The sequence below is a fragment of the Euleptes europaea genome, chromosome 1, assembly GCF_029931775.1.
Source record: "Euleptes europaea isolate rEulEur1 chromosome 1, rEulEur1.hap1, whole genome shotgun sequence".
NCBI lineage: Eukaryota > Metazoa > Chordata > Lepidosauria > Squamata > Sphaerodactylidae > Euleptes > Euleptes europaea.
The window spans coordinates 126,183,664-126,200,330 of NC_079312.1; the positions used below are offsets into that span (position 1 = coordinate 126,183,664).

Here is a 16,667-nt window from a genome sequence, read left to right on the forward strand (position 1 = left end):
CAAGGCGTGCGGTAGATTAAATCGACGCCGTCAAATTGCAGTCCTCTGGCTGCAGCCCTGAACATTCCTTCCGGGTCTGGAGCCTCCTCTTCGAGACGCGCTTATGATTCCCCATCTCCCACCGGGAGGACAGGAACTATTTCTCGCGGCGCAGCCAGCCGGCGGTCGAAAGTGAAAACGCGTTCGCATCGCCGCTTAGCAACCACAAACGCCGACCGGTCTCAAGCAGAAGCCGGCGATGTAAACAAAAGCACATGGGCAGCTGTGGCGACCAATCCTGGAGCCGGGAGCTCTGTGGAGTAACCAATGGAACGCCAGAACTCGAATAGGGCTGGATTGTTACGGCGCGGCTGGAACCTTGGGAGGGGCTGCGGAGGGCTCTTTCTGCCAGTCGCCGGCGCGGCTTCGACTGGCGGTTGGGTTAGATGCCAGAGCGCAGCTTGGGAGCAGGATCGGGGCTGCTGAGGCCAATGGGCGCCTTACATGGAGCCCTCTAGATAGGGGTGGGTCGTTTTAACGGCAAGGGGAGCAGTGTCATTGGAGCAACAACAACATTCCCCCCATGTTCTTCAGTGAAGCATTTACCTGCTAGGATCGATTTCTATTGTTCCAAACGGATCTTTCTCGCGAAGAAGGACGCTCTTTTATTTAATTTATTTCCCCCCCCCTGCACAACAAGACATATTTTCTGAGGATTAGTGCATGGTTTACATATCTATTTCAAGAAGATTTTTTTTAAAGACAAGGCAAATAATTGTCCCATATCTAGTAAACTACTCAAAAGGACAGAGAAATGGCTCTCAAAGTAACTTTGTATCAGCTGGTAGACCTTTCCATAGGGACTCCGGAGGTTGGTGTTGTCAATTTCAATGGCCTTCATACCCTCCTCCATGCCCTCCTCAGGCATCTTAAACTTGAGGATATCTTAACTGAGATTAAGCCGGGGTGGGGACCACCCCCACCCTCACCCCCACTCTTGGGCACCGAACCTTGGGAACGGCGGCCGTCTTTCGAGAAGGGGCTTGAGGATGGGGCTAAACGGCCTTTCGAGATGGAGCTTGAGGATGGGGCTAAACCAGCTGCTCGACTGGCCGACTTGGAGAAGAAACTGCTTCTGCTGGAGAATAACCTTCAGGGTGTGGAAAACCAGGTCAAGGGTGTGGAAAACCAGGTCAAGGGTGTGGAGGACCAGGTCAAGGGTGTGGGAGATCAGGTCCAGGGGGTGCAGGACAATGTCCAAGGGATGGGAAAGAAGCTGAAAGGATTCCAGAAACAAGTCTCTGGACTGGAAAGGCTGCCTTCGGGGACAGACTTGCTGGAGAAGACCCAGAGTGGCAGCGGCACGGCGGTGGCCGACATGTGGCAAATGATGCAGATGCAGAAGAAAATGGAAGCCAACGAGGAAGGCATCGCACAGGTAGGTCTTTCGATCTGAATCTGAGAGGCAGAAAAGAGCAAGAGTCCAGTAGCAGCTTAAAGACTGACAAAACTTCTGGCAGGGTAGGAGCTTTCATGAGCCACTTCTTCAGATACCTATCAGAAGAAGAGAGCTGTGGCTCACGAAAGCCCCTACCCTGCCAGAAATTTTGTTAGTCTTTAAGCTGCTACTGGACTCTTGCTCTTTTCTACTGCTAGTGACAGACGGACACGGCTACCCATCGTGATCCCAATCCAAGAGGGTGAGCAAGATCATAGAAGGCTTCACCAAGACTGGACGATGATGGTGTTTCATAAAATTTAACCTGTCCTCAACTTTTTTTTTTTAGTCTAGACTTCTGTGTATTTATTCACTTCATTTATGACCCCACCTTTCTCCCCAGTGGGGACCCAAGGTGGCTTATATGCTTCCCCTGTCCTCCTCCTTAGCCTCACAACAACAGCCCCGGGAGGTTGGTTAGGCTGAGAGTGTGTGACTGGCCCGAGGTCACTCAGCAAGCTTCCATGGCAGAGTGGGGATTCGAATCTGGTTCTCCCAGATCCTAGTCTGACACTAACCACTATACCACACTGGCTATCTAGTGTGTAGGGGGGTTACTATTAAAGAAAAGCACCAACGGTGTTTATTTTTCCTCAGAAGCCCTTCAAGAAGATAATTGATTATTATTTATTATATATGAAAAGTAACCAAAACAAATCTTAAAACACACTGCTATTTTTTTTAAAAAAAAGATCTTTAATATAACCACAGCCTTGAATATTGCTGTGGATCTCAAAACCACTACTAAACCCACCCCCACCTCCAACCCTACTGAAATGGCATCTATGGTTGGTGGGTATATTTTGGGTCATGCTCAGGGCCATTATATTTAGGATCAAGAGTACATTGCTCCAGAAGTCTTCTCAGTGGATGTGTTTCCCCTTCAACTGTAGCTCTTTCCTAACATCACTGGGTATTGGGAAGAACTGGCACAGTGTGGTGAAGAAGAATCCTGCACTGACATTACGCCTTTGTTTGTGCAAACAGAATAAGTTGTATAGTCCTGCTGTGGTTCTGCTCTGCCAGGCAGCCAGGCAGGTGGGCCGTCATGTGAGAAGCCAGCATGGGCTTGTGAGAATTTTATGTGCTAAGTGGCTGCATCCAAATAATCTAAGCCTAAAGATTACATATTACATGTATGAATAAAATGTATACAAACATTGCATAACTTGGTGTGATCCCCTTAATATTTTGAATAATAAAGTATTTCTGTTACTCTTATCCTGTCAGGGTACCCTTAAAAATGTCTGGGTATTGCAGATCCTGCCTTCACTTTGTGGCAGGTCAAACTCACTGACCATCTGGCCTCTTCTGAGCCTACATCTCCGCATTTTAAAATGTGAAGCACTATGATTCCAGGGCTGTTATGTGAACCTTGGCAGCCACGCTTCTTTCCCCTTTGGTGATAATACCTCCTGGAATAACAAACACAAGCATAAACAAAGTTCTCCTACAGGACTCACTTAGCAGTCCTTCCTTAGAAAGTGCATAGTGTTATTTACCTGTAGATGCATTGTCAAGGTGAACTTTGTGAACGTGAGCAGGTGTAAAGTGATGCATATTGGGTGCATTTCAGGGACAGCATGGGATGCAATCTGGGGGGGGGGAGCTCTAGCCGAAGGAGGGAATCAGCATCAGTGGGGAGGCAACAAAGATCCCGTCCATGAACTTCATCTGTTCACAGTACAGGATCCAGCCCATGGTATTGTTAATTTAAGAGCATCTAAACTTCAGTTGCACAGAACTTAACCATTCTGTACCTCATTTAGGATAAACTCTTCTTTATTATGATGTTTTGGATATTCCCCCAGGCCATTTGGCTAAATGAGATTTAGTATAATTAACTTCAAGTCAGTTTTTCCTGGAAATATTCAGTGTGCTTTTAATGCATTGCTGCATTTTCCTGTTAACTAAAAATGGTTATATTACTCCGTTTCTAAACCTTGTGATTGGGCATAAGTGCTTAATAATTCTTTAGCTTCATTCTAGTCTTTCTTCAGCTGTCCGACAGAAGCAGTTCTCTGTCCACAGGAAGGCTGCTAATGAGTGACAGGGGTTGGAGACTGGGGTACGCAAGAGAAAGAGAGAACAATGTTAGGGAGGGACTGGATTGCGTTCTTAAAAAACAAAATTAAAAATAAATTAAACAATGCGGTGTCATTACACAGTTCGGGAAACTATGGCTTTGACAATAAACATTTGATTAAACCTTTCATCTACTTTCAAATTACCGGAATTAGAATTAATCCTGTTTTTTCCTGTTTGACTTAAACATAGCTCTCCAAGGATATATGTCAAGTCTGAATAATCACCCAAGCAGATGACAATTCCCATTTGATTCATGCATTTGGAAAACAGTTTGTACCCACTCTGTTTTGTCTTGCAGAACTTCTTATGCTTCTTAAAAGCCGGAGCTCACAGAAATCCTGAGAATCTGTTAGCTACAGAGTTATCGATAGGGTTGCCAGGTCCCTCTTCACCACTGGCGGGAGGTTTTTGGGGCGGAGCCTGAAGAGGGTGGGGTTTGGGGAGGGGAGGGACTTCTTAGAGTCCAATGGCCAAAGTAGCCATTTTCTCCAGGTGAACTGATCTCTATCAGCTGGAGATCAGTTGTAATAGCAGGAGATCTCCAGCCGCCACCTGGAGGTTGGGAACCCTATTTATAGAGGAAAGCTGGAGGGTTTCAACAGCCTTGTATGCCTCCCCACCCCAAGCCATCTTTTCCTGTATTGGAGCTGGTGAACTGAAGACAACTAGGGCAACTTGAACTGCAAGGTATGCCAAGAATGGCTCCCAGCAGAGATAATCTTTGCAACCGGCACCTGCTGGACTGGTTGTAATACCCTACATTCCTTGAGAACTTTCCATTAAGCAGGGACACTTGCTACTCAGTAATGCACCAGTGAGCTGGGCAGGTGGAGGCACATCTCTTCCTGATGTTTGCAATGAGATCCCAGGACTGTGCACTCTCTGGAGAGGACGTGCCCTTATTTATATCCTGTTTGTGCATCCAGCTTCTGAGGCAGAGCATTAAAAGTACTGCAGACTATCAATATGCCACCTGCTCCATGTGGGTATCTAGGCAGGGTAGGGTTGCCAGGTTCCTCTTTGCCACAGGCGAGAGATTTTGGGGATGGAGCCTGAGGAGGGCAGGGTTTGGGGAGGGACTTCAATGCATAGAGTCCAATTGATGAAGCGGCCATTTTCTCCAGGGGAACTGATCTCTATCGGCTGGAGATTGGTTGTAATAGCAGAAGATTTCTAGCTAGTACTTGGAGGTTGGCAACCCTAAGGCAGAATATGGATATTACTCCTGTTACTCCTGTTCTACATTCACTCCATTGGCTGCCCATCAGTTACCAGGCTCAATTCAAGGTATTGGTTATCACATACAAAGCCCTTCATGGCCTTGGTCCCTCTTATCTGCAGAACCACCTCTCCCCCTATGCTCCCGGTCTTCAGAGCAGGGCCTTCTGCAGGCGCCACTCTACAGATGGGCAAAATTGACAACTGACCATGCACATGCTTTCTCCGTAGTGACCCCCACCACCACCTTAAGGAATGGCTGCCTGATGAGGTTAAGAAGTCCCCCACTCTTCTAGTTTTTTGCAAACTCTGCAGAACTGAATTATTCAAAAGAGCTTTATAACACAGGCAATAGGGCAGTATTGTAATGAAATGAACAAGAGTCCAGTAGCACCTTAAAGACTAACAAAATTTCTGGCAGGGAATGAACTTTTGTGAGCCTCAGCTCACTTATTCAGATCATACCCTGCCAGAAATTTTGTTAGTCTTTAAAGTGCTACTGGACTCTTGCACTTTTCTACTGCTAGTGACAGATTGACACGGCTACCCATCGTGATCTATCTCCATGTAATAAAATGGTTCAGAAAGATGCTTTGGTAAAGGAACAGGGACTATAGACTATACTACTGTGTACTATCTGTTGCTGCAACTATGCTCCTACAATGCAATTCCTGCATTGTTTAACATATCATGTTTAAATGCATATGCTTTTGTTACAGCTCTGTTTCAGATTTCTGCTCCTTTACAGATTTCTGCCATCCAGCCCTATTGCCCTGTTTATTGGATGTCCCATCCTATTGATTGTATTGATTTATCCTGTGTACTCCGCCTTGAGACTCAGTGAGAAAGACGGACTATAAATAATCTAAACTGAGGAGCAGAAGCTGTAACGATAGCAAGTCAGAGTCCCTTCTGCTTTCTCCAGCCGGGGATGAGTGCTGGTCCTGCTGGGCACACCACACACACACACACACACACACACACACACACACACACACACGCGTCTGCAGATTCTCTCTGCCTTTCACAGGATAAATAAGAACAGTGATCCCAGTGGAGGAGTAGAGTATCATGGTTCTCTCCTGTTGCTAGGCAGCATGCCCACAGCCAAGGACAATTGATGGGGAAAACTTTAGAACGAAGTAACTGTACATATCAATCAGCGCTCCAGATTCGGAGTGAAAAGTGAAGACTCTGCAGGGTCTGGGTGAAGCAGCAGTCCCGTGGTTTAATGAGCACAGAATGTTTCTGTCCTGTGGCATCTGACAACAGCCTAAGGGCCGGTCTGTGCTTAATTCATGAAGCTCCAATTTTTAAACTCGTGCCCTAATGACAAGTGTATTGGAGAATGAAACTGGGGAGGGGGGGATGAGAAATGTGTTTTATTTCCAGGTTTCCTGAGTGCTGGAGCATCTCCATCTGGGCTGATTTGTCAAGGAGACCAATCTCCTTTGTAAGGTGCTGTCGACATAAAGGCATCTCACAGTGGGCGCATGAGGAGCATCAGATAGGGCTGTTGAATTTTAAAAAATTCGGTATAGTTCAGATTTGGCTGAATTTGGCCTGTTTAGATTCGGCATATGCCGAAGTCTGAAATCCCCCACTTCGGGTCCGTGCAATTAGGCGGGAATTCAAAGTTCGGGAAAAAATGTTGGCCAAATAAAGCCATTAAAAACACAACCGCGCCTTTCTGCAGCTCTGGGGGGGCATTTTTGGGGTTAGAGGTCCCAAACTTTCAGCGGAGCTTCAAAGGACCCTTCTTGCCAGACCCCCCAAATTTTGTAAAGATTGGGTCAGGGGGGGCTGAGATATGGGCCCCGAAAGGGGTCCCCCACCCTTAATGTGCATCTCTGAGCAGAGCTTGCCGCCCACGCACAAAGTTCCCAGCCCCGACAAACAGCTGAGAAGTTTGCAAAGCAACCCAGCTGCAAAGCAACACAAACAAGTAAAGCAACACCTTTGCAACTGTGCAAAGCATGGAAAGGGACAGAGGCAGCTAGCTATGCATAAGGAGCAGGAGGGGGTGGAATTTCCCCTTTTGCATCGGACTCGGGACCAGGAAAATGCATTCTTTAAGTCACCATTTGAAAACCAGTTTTGAGCAAGGATCAAAATAGACCTAACCAATCTTATGAATGAGGGAAAACCTGAGGATACACAACTGAAGCCCTCCCCTCAAACCAGGGAAAGAGAGACTCGAGGGGGCACACACACCCCCAGGCAGAACGGGCGAAAGCCCCCTTTGGCTTCCCCCCACCCACAGAAACTGCTCCCTCCCCACACACACACAGACTCTGCTTTCCCCACACACACACACACACAGGAGAAAAAGTATAGATTAAAGCCCCCAAAGGGCTCTTACTGTGGCTGTCTTCTGTTCCATTAGGAGGGGCTGGGAGGAGGACTGGGTAATCCAAGACGATTCCATTTAAGCACAGGACGTTTTGCTCTGGAGATGCATACAGGGTGATCCATTCATCCCAATAGGGGAAAGGGGAAAGCCCATATCTCGGGGGACCCTGACCCAATGTTTACAAAACTTGGGGGGCCTCTTAAGAAGCCTTGTCTGAAGCTCCACTGAAGGTTTGGGGTCTGTACCCCCCAAAATGCGCCCCCTGCAGCCACAGAAAGAGAAAAGGGGGAGCCGATATTTCTGCCCCCACTGAACCCATCTTTACAAAACTTGGGGGGTCTCTTAAGAAGGCTTGTCTGAAGATATCTTGAAAATTTGGGGGCTGCACCCCCCAAAAAGCGCCCCCTGCAGCCACGGAAATGGAAAAGGGGGGAGGGAAAAGGGGTGGAGCCCATATCTCGAGACCCCCTGACCCAATGTTTACAAAACTTGGGGGGTCTCTTAAGAAGGCTCGTCTAAAGCTCCGCTGAAAGTTTGGGGTCTGTACCCCCAAAAATGCGCCCCCTGCAGCCATGGAAAGAGAAAAGGGGGGAGCCCATATCTCGGGACCCCCTGACCCAATGTTTACAAAACTTGGGGGGTCTCTTAAGAAGGCTTGTCTAAAGCTCCGCTGAAAGTTTGGGGTCTGTACCCCCAAAAATGCGCCCCCTACAGCCTCGGAAAGGAGCGAATGTGCACAAGCACCCCCACACACACACACACGAGGATTTCTCTCTCTCTCTCTCTCTCCCCGGCCCGGCCGCACATCAGCTGATTCCTCCAGTATTCAATCCTGACTGATTGGCCAGAAGAAGACCCAGCTTGGCCACCGATTGGCCGGGGAAGGAGAATGCTGCTTACTTACGGTTATGCTGCTTACTGACGCCCCGAATTTGCCGGATTTATTCGTGAACTCCCGAACTCGCTGAATTCAGCCCCCCCTTTTCCTGCCATTTTTGAGTTCGGTTCATCCTGAACTAAAAACCGAACTCAAAAAATCAGGGGAAATTCGGCTGTTTTTCAGTTCGGGCCGAACCGAATTGACAGCCCTAGCATCAGAGCATAAACTGCTGCCACATTTTGAAGATGGTTTGAAGCCACTCTGTGTATTGGAAACACTTCCTTCTCGTTTCCTTAAAGTCCTGTTCATATCCTCATTGCCCAGCTGAAAAGTATAGAAGTATAGAGCAACTAGAAGATTCTTCTTCCTACCATTCACACAAGCCCCGCTGCTAACCATAGTGTCACATCCTTCAGACTTAGGGTTGCCAGGTCCTTCTTCACCACCGCCGGGAGGTTTTTGGGGTGGAGCCTGAGAAGGGCGGGGTTTGGGGAGGGGAGGGACTTCAATGCCATCGAGTCCAATTGCCAAAGCAGCCATTTTCTCCTGGTGAACTGATCTCTATCGGCTGGAGATCAGTTGTAATAGCAGGGGATCGCCAGCTAGTACCTGGAGGTTAACAGCCCTACAGACTGCTCTACTATAGCACCCTCTTTCTGTCCCCCCCCCTTTCCTGGGACTAATACATCCCAAATGGGGGCAGTGCTTTTGACTGACAGGGGGAAAGGGTTCCCTAGCTCTATGGTCCCAATTCACCCACCTCCCCCATTCAGCATTGTAAGCTAACTATATATTGGGGATCTGGTTGTGGATCCCTAACATAACACATCATTTGGCCGTAAGAGGCATTAAAAGAGCAAGCGGTTTATGCAGATTGCCCCTTTGAGCATTAGGGGGGGAAATGGAATATAGCCACAGTGATCCATGTGACGGTCACCTCAAGGCTAGACTACTGCAACTAGCTCTACGTAGGGCTGCCCCTGAGACTGACTTGAAGACTCCAGCTGTTACAGAATGCCGTGGCGAGGCCTCTTACTGGTACCTCGCTACAGGCACAGATCACACCAGTGCTCCGTCAACTGCACTGGCTCCATCTGGAATATCAGGTCAGGTTCAAGGTGCTGGTTATGACCTTTAAAACCTTACACGGTCTGGGACCGTCGTATCTATGGGATCGCCTCTCCTGGCATGTTTCCCAGAGAAGCTTACGTTCATGTAATACCAACTTGCTGGTGATCCCTGGCCCAAGGAGTATCCGGCTGGCCTTGACCAGGGCCGGGGCTTTTTTGGCCCTGGCCCCTGCCTGGTGGAATAGCCTCCCTAATGAGATCAGGGCCCTGCGGGACCTTCAGAAGTTCTGCAGGGCCTGCAAGACGGAGCTATTCCGCCGGGCTTATGGTTGAGGCCAGCGACAGTTCTCATTATAATTACTGGCCTCCCTAGTCCTTTCCCCCCTTTTCCCTGCTGCTGAGCACCACCCCTTGTATACAACCTTAGGGTGTGGTTAGATTAATTTTATTACAAATTTCTGTCTCTGGAGTTGTGGCGCCATTGAGGGGCATTATTGGGCTATTTTAAATTGTATTTTAACTATTTTAATGGGTTATTGTTTTATTGTATTTTTAGACTGTGTAAGCCGCTCTGAGCCCGACCTTCGGGTTGGGAAGAGCGTGGTAGAAATGTAATAAATAATAATAATATTTCAGATAAATAAATATAAATAAGCCAAATTTGGACAGTTGCTGAGTGCCTTCTCTCACGGACCTTGCTCTTTCTCTCTGTCTGTATCGCAGGCCATGGCTCTGTTACAGGACTTATTGAATGAGACAAGCAACATGAAATCAAACACAGCCAACTTGGAGGAGGATGTGCAAAAAATCAAGGATCACTTGGCCTTGGTAAACTATTCCATGCTTCTTATCTGTTTCTGCCGAGCTGCTTATTATTTCTTCCACGTAACTCCGGGGAGTCTCATCATCTTTTAAAGAGAGATGACTTTTTACATTTTTCATCGCCCCTTAGTTTTTATATGCTAAAGTTCATTTACTTCTTCATACACATATTTTAATAAAAAAGTGCAATAACCACTAACTTTGGGGGGCGGGATCCAAGGAGCAGCTTTATATAGTAAGAAGAGCGACAGCACTACCTTCTTTACAAGCACAGAAGATCAGGTGCCGTCCAGACTTAAAAACACGGAGGAGGCATGTCATGAAAAGGGTTGCAGTGCCTGGCGTCCTCTGCCACTTAATTCCTGTTTCAAGAGTAATCTCATTCATGAATCAGGCAAAGGCAGAACGTGCCAAATCCTGATAGGTCAGATGCTGCTTAGCTAACACTGACGTTGTCAAATGATGTCCTGTGGAAGGGCTGGAGCCCTCGTAGAAGGAAGCTGTCCAGAGTAGGCCTGAGCTGGTTTGTAGGTAGGCTCGCCAGCTGTGGTTTGTGAAATCCCTAGAGATTTGAGGTGGTGCCTGGGGAGGGCGGAGTTTGGGAAGGGGAGAGAACTCAGTGCAGATGTGATACCATTGAATCCAGCCTCCAAAGCAGCCATTTCCACCAGGGGAACATGATGGATGTATATCAGCTTGATAAGCCAGTCTATTGCTTTGGAGCCCAGCTGTAAGAAGAATCTTAGGGATGTAAGTTAGGTAAACATGGTTTATTTTAACAATGGATTCAATTCACAGGCAATCATTCAGATCTTGATTTGCCTCAGTAAATGCTGGTTTCATCAGTCAGCTAGTGAGAGGCAACTAAGTGACAGGCAGCTAGTGAGAGGCAGTGAAAGACAATAGGGATTTTGATTTAGATCTAGTATGGCTGTACTGTGTGTAACTATGGTTAGGATTAGGGTTGCCAGCTCCGGGTTGGGAAATACCTGGAGATTTTGGGGGTGGAGTCTGAGGAGGGCGGGGTTTGGAGATGGGGAGGGACTTTAGTGGCAATAGAGTTCAATTGCCAAAGCGGCCATTTTCTCCAGGAGAACTAATTTCTATCACCTGGAGATCAGTTGTAATAGCGGGAGATCTCCAGCTAGTACCTGGAGGTTGGCAACCCTATCTCGCCAATAGAGATCAGTTCACCTAGCAAAAATGGCTACTTTGGCAATTGGACTCTATGGCATCGAAGTCCCTCCCCCCTCCAAACCCCGCCCCCCTCTGTCTCCATCCCCAAAACCTCCTGCCAGTGGCAAAGAGGGACCTGGCAACCCTAGCTATCGCATCTACTTTGGCCTTTGGATTTTCATTTTTCCACAGTCGATTTTTGTTTTGTTTTGCCAAAGTACAGAATGCTCCTAGGCCTCAGTATAGGCCAGGCGGTATAATGTTCTGGACCGAAATAGTGAAATACCTGTCTGTTGGAATGAAGATTGACATCCCATGTAAACCTGAGATACTCTTGTTAAATTTAGCCCCTAACTTAACTAAAGATAAACGATGTATGGGGTTACACATGATAACTGCTGCTAGAATGACTTTTGCCAGACATTGGAAACAAAAAACAACTGCAAAGATAGAGGAATGGTTGGTTAAAATTAAAGAAATATATGTATTAATTAAGTTAACACATCAGAAAAATGGTGATACAATGAGTCTAGATGAGCTATGGTTACGAGCTATAAATAAAATGGAAAATCTTATATTCGAGGGTGAGAAAGGACAATGTGCAGCGATGATAGTCTAGCTATTTTACAGAGGACTAAACCGTGTATTTAGTGTGATAGTATGAATGAGGATATTGGAATAAGTTGTCATATAGAAATTCTGTTAAAAATTTTAAGTTTGCGCATATATATTGATAGATAATTTATTTATGGCCCTTAGCCAGATAAAACAAGATAAAACAAGAAACATGGACTAATAAATTCTTATAAGCAAAGAATTACAGTCTGAGTCTTATAACACTTAAAAAGAAAATTACAACAGAGACAGATATGTCAATTGCGCTAAAAGGCTGTTCTATGGCATCGAATTTTCATTAATGCCATGCAAAATTTCGCAACTTGAAGAGTGATTGAGGGATTATCCACTTGTAGGAGCGTCACAATCCTTTCTCCTGCCCTGTCAGGTCCCATTCTCGATAAGAGGGGCTCAGTAAACTTCGAACAGGGCACATATATATTGTATTTTAAACTATGAAGATTGTTGTATGTTTTTTGTTTTTGTTGTTTATTTTATTGAATAAATATTTAAATTTTTAAAAAGTGGGGGGGGGGAGGTATAGGCCAGGCGGTGTGGACAGAAATTGCTCTGGAGTTTGGCCATCTAAGTTGCAAACTGGAACACTCATACCGGGTATTGGAGCTCTTGAGTCTGTGCTTAGCGATGTATCTTTTGAACAACAGTGAATGTACAATACACACAGAGAGACCATTCCCTGAGAGCCGCTCAGCTCTCTGAGGTCTGCTTTTGTTATCTTGCTCGCTAGGAAACAAGATGTTTACTCCTTCCTTCTGAAGCTTACGGAGTGGGGAAATGGCCCCCAGAGCTGTGCACTTGTGGTAAATTGGGTGCTTATGAACAAGATTTTCTTTGCAAGTTTTCCCCCCAAGGGGCCATCTTCAAAAAAGTGTGAGGAAAGACTCCTCTTCAGTGCAGCCTTGTTGTACAGTTTTTTTAAAAAAATGTTCATGCTCACAATTTACCTCTGAGCAGCCAGAGAAAATCCTGGTTGATACTCATTGTCATCTCTTTCCTAATTATGCAGATAGACCCCCAGGCATTTGACGATCGGATAAAGTCTTGCTTAAGTGATCAGAATAGTTTGGATAAAGATGTGGTAAGTTCCCTTAGTGCATAAAAGAATAATTTGTATGCAAACCACAAGCAACCGCTCCCCAGTGGCTACCCTTAGGGTGCATTTCTGTGGTGGTTTTGAAGAGGATCAGATGTGAATCCAGTGACTCATCCAACCATCCTAGCCAACATGCACTAGCAATCTTAGTTAGCCCTGAGTTGAGCCTTTATCTGTCTCGGTGCATCTGTGGTGCCTGGACCAGCAAAGTCTGTGCCATCCGCACAGGAAGATGGATTTTTCCATTGCTCATAAATCCTGCAGTTCACTGCTGCCTGTTTTGTTCAGCGTTTGCATTCCCCATTTTCTGCAAATGCTCCTAACTCATAGAACTAGAAGCCAGCAGTGTCACCTTGTGAGTTCCCCGTGTTGGTGGTTTAGAACAGCGGTTCCCAAACGTTTTGAGTCATGGAGCACTTTCCAGGAAAGGAATTCGTCCCAGAGCACTAATTTTCACCTAGTGCCTATATACTAAGCTGAACGACAATAGTATTTTTCTTTCCCCTCTTTTCACGCAGCACTAGGAGATGTTTCGCGGAGCACCAAGTGCTCCGTGGAGCACAGTTTGGGAACCCCTAGTTTAGAAGATAGGCTGCATAGAATTAATACATTCAGCCCCCACCCCCAGCCACACACACACACACACACACACCTCTGTTGCACACTTGCCCTAAAACAACAGTTAACTCGTAGTTAAATACACTCTTCAGCTATTGGCTGGGAGGTTACCAGGCTACCTGATATCCCTCAGCAACAGGGGTCCCTTGATGGAGGGGTCAAGAAGAGCTAGCGTGGAGGTGGGACAGAGACATGTAAATGTTTTCATTTCTGTTTAGAAAGATTTAGAGAAAAGGCTCAGCCGATTCCCTTCCCCAGAGGAAATGAACAATATGGTACGCTGGGAAGTTCTAGAGGATGTCCTTTTGAAAGGCAAGAGGAGCCCAAGTCCTGTGAGTATGATTTCTCAGACTGCAAGTGGGTTGCACTTGCGGAGCTTTTCATATGTTCTTGGAGATGGGGAGGGACTTCAATGCCATGGAGTTCAATTGCCAAAGCGGCCATTTTCTCCAGGAGAACTGATTTCTATCACCTGGAGATCAGTTGTAATAGTGGGAAATCTCCAGCTAGTACCTGGAGGTTGGCAACCCTATCTCCAGCCAATAGCGATCAGTTCACCTAGCGAAAATGGCTGCTTTGGGAAGAGCTTTTCATATGTTCTTGATTATAGATGCCAAGACAACGTACACCCACCCCTGTCTATTATAAATCTAATTTATAGCTGTGCCCTTCACTCTGACTTCACACATAATTATGTACAAACAACACTTAATACACTTGGGGATACATTCCTTTACCACCTTGGGGCCAGTATTTAGGGGGCAGGCATGATTGTGATTTTGGGTGTGGTTTTTTTTTTTTTTTTTTTTTTTTACTGGTATCAGGTAAGAAGTTGCTGATCTGCCCGAGGTTGGATTTCACTGTGCTATATTTTGTGTCCCACTTTTGACACATTACTTTGGGGAGGGCTGTGGCTCAGTGGTAGAGCATCTGCTTGGCGTGCAGAAGGTCCCAGGTTCAATCCCCAGCATCTCCAGTTAAAGGGACTAGGCAAGTAGGTGATGTGAAAGACCCCTGCCTGAGACCCTGGAGAGCTGCTGCCTGTCTGAGTAGACAATGCTGACTTTGATGGACCAAGCGTCTGATTCAGTATAAGGCAGCTTCATGTGTTCATGTGTTAGGGCAATGCCTTGGATTTTGAGCCGGGTCCCTTTTGTTACAATATGGTAAACGACAGCAGTGCAATAGGGTGTCTGTGATGCCCTGCCATCTCCCGTTTGTTTGTTATATCTCTACCCTCCTCTGCAGAGAATGTGCCTGGCTCCAAGGGGCAACATTTATTTTTCATATAGCTCCTGACACTGCCTAACCCTTTCCTTCCAGCGCCAGCCTGTTTTCTTTGTCTGCCACTAAATCTACCACCTTCCTTTTATTTCTAGGAGACGAGTCCACGCCAGCACTCTCCAACCTCTGGTTCAGCCTCTCCTCAAGATGGCAAAACCTCTTCAACTAGAGGAACCCAGCCTGGTGGACCTAGAAGAGAAGGAGCCCCAGGAGGCGCACCAGGGTCACCATACGCCGCTCAGGGTCCAGCTGCTATCCCAGGAGTCCAGCCAGGGAGCCAGCCTGGCACTGCTGGGGCTGGAGTGTCCCCAGTGGGAGCAGCTGGTGTTCCAGGGGGTGTGCCTGGGGCATATCCAGGAGCTGCCTATCCAGGGGCCCAACCTGGCTACCCCATGATCCAACCAGGAGCTCCTGGAGCCCAGGCATACTACCCTGGAGCTCCAGGGGCCCAGCCTTGGGCTCCCGGAGCTCAGGCACCCTATCCTGGAGCTCCCGGAGCCTACCCAGGAGCTCCTGGAGCCCAGGCATACTACCCTGGAGCTCCAGGGGCCCAGCCTGGGGCCCCCGGAGCTCAGGCACCCTATCCTGGAGCTCCCGGAGCCTACCCAGGAGGTCCTGGAGCCCAGGCATACTACCCTGGAGCTCCAGGGGCCCAGCCTGGGGCTCCCGGAGCTCAGGCACCCTATCCTGGAGCTTCTGGAGCCTACCCGGGAGATTCCGGAGCCCAGGCACCCTATCCTGGGTCTCCTGGGGCCCAGCCCGGGGCTCCCGGGGCCCAGGTACCCTATCCTGGGGCTCCTGGGGCCCAGCCTGGGGTTCCCGGAGCCCAGGCACCCTACCCTGGGGCTCCTGGGGCCCAGCCTGGGGTTCCTGGAGCACAGGCACCCTACCCTGGGGCTCCTGGGGCCCAGCCTGGGGCTCCTGGAGCCCAGGCACCCTACCCTGGGACTCCTGGAGCCCAGGCACCCTACCCTGGGGCTCCTGGGGCCCAGCCTGGGGCTCCTGGAGCCCAGGCACCCTATCCTGGGGCCCAACCTGGGGCTCCTGGAGCCCAGGCACCCTACCCCGGGGCTCCTGGGGCTCAGCCTGGGGCTCCTGAAGCCCAGGCATCCTACCCTGGGGCTCCTGGAGCCCAGGCATCCTACCCTGGGGCTCCTGGGGCTCAGCCTGGGGCTCCTGGAGCCCAGGCACCCTACCCAGGGGCTCCCGGGGCCCAGGCACCCTACCCAGGGGCTCCCGAGGCCCAGGCCCCCTACCCAGGGGCTCCCGGGGCCCAGGCACCCTACCCAGGGGCTCCCGGGGCCCAGGCACCCTACCCAGGGGCTCCCGGGGCCCAGGCACCCTACCCAGGGGCTCCCGGGGCCCAGGCACCCTACCCAGGGGCTCCCGGGGCTCAGGGACCCTACCCTGGGGCTCCCGGGGCCCAGGCACCCTACCCTGGGGCTCCCGGGGCCCAGGCACCCTACCCTGGGGCTCCCGGGGCCCAGGCACCCTACCCTGGGGCTCCCGGGGCCCAGGCACCCTACCCTGGAGCTCCTCGAGCCTACCCAGGGGCTCCCGGGGCCCAGGCACCCTACCCTGGGGCCCCCGGAGCCCAAGCACCCTACCCTGGAGCTCCTGGAGCCTACCCAGGGGCTCCTGGAGCCCAGGCACCCTATCCTGGAGCTCCTGGAGCCTACCCAGGAGCTCCTGGAGCCCAGGCACCCTACCCTGGGGCTCCCGGCGCTCAGCCTGGAGCTTGGGCACCATATCCTGTAGGGCAACCTGAGGTTCCTGGAGCTCAGCCGGGAGTTCCTGGGGGTGAGACAGTATACCCTGGAGGCCCACCTGGAGTTTCTGGAGCTGCCTACCCTGGTGCCCCTGGAGCTCAACCAGGTGCTCCTGGCGACCAGGAAGGATATCCTGGTGCCCAGCCTGGGGCTTCTGGAGTGCAGACATACTATCCTGGAGCC

General features: G+C 49.2%; 1 protein-coding gene across 1 annotated transcript in view; it reads left to right on the forward strand.

The window, feature by feature from the left end:
* Positions 1-793: 793 nt before the first annotated feature.
* QRICH2 (glutamine rich 2) overlaps positions 794-16,667 on the forward strand; it is a 60,688-nt gene continuing 44,814 nt past the window's right edge. The window contains exons 1-5 of the mRNA XM_056848342.1: positions 794-1,417; positions 9,810-9,914; positions 12,727-12,798; positions 13,650-13,763; positions 14,811-16,523. Coding sequence (XP_056704320.1) covers positions 794-1,417; positions 9,810-9,914; positions 12,727-12,798; positions 13,650-13,763; positions 14,811-16,523 — 2,628 coding nt within the window. The remainder of the gene's footprint in view (positions 1,418-9,809; positions 9,915-12,726; positions 12,799-13,649; positions 13,764-14,810; positions 16,524-16,667) is intronic.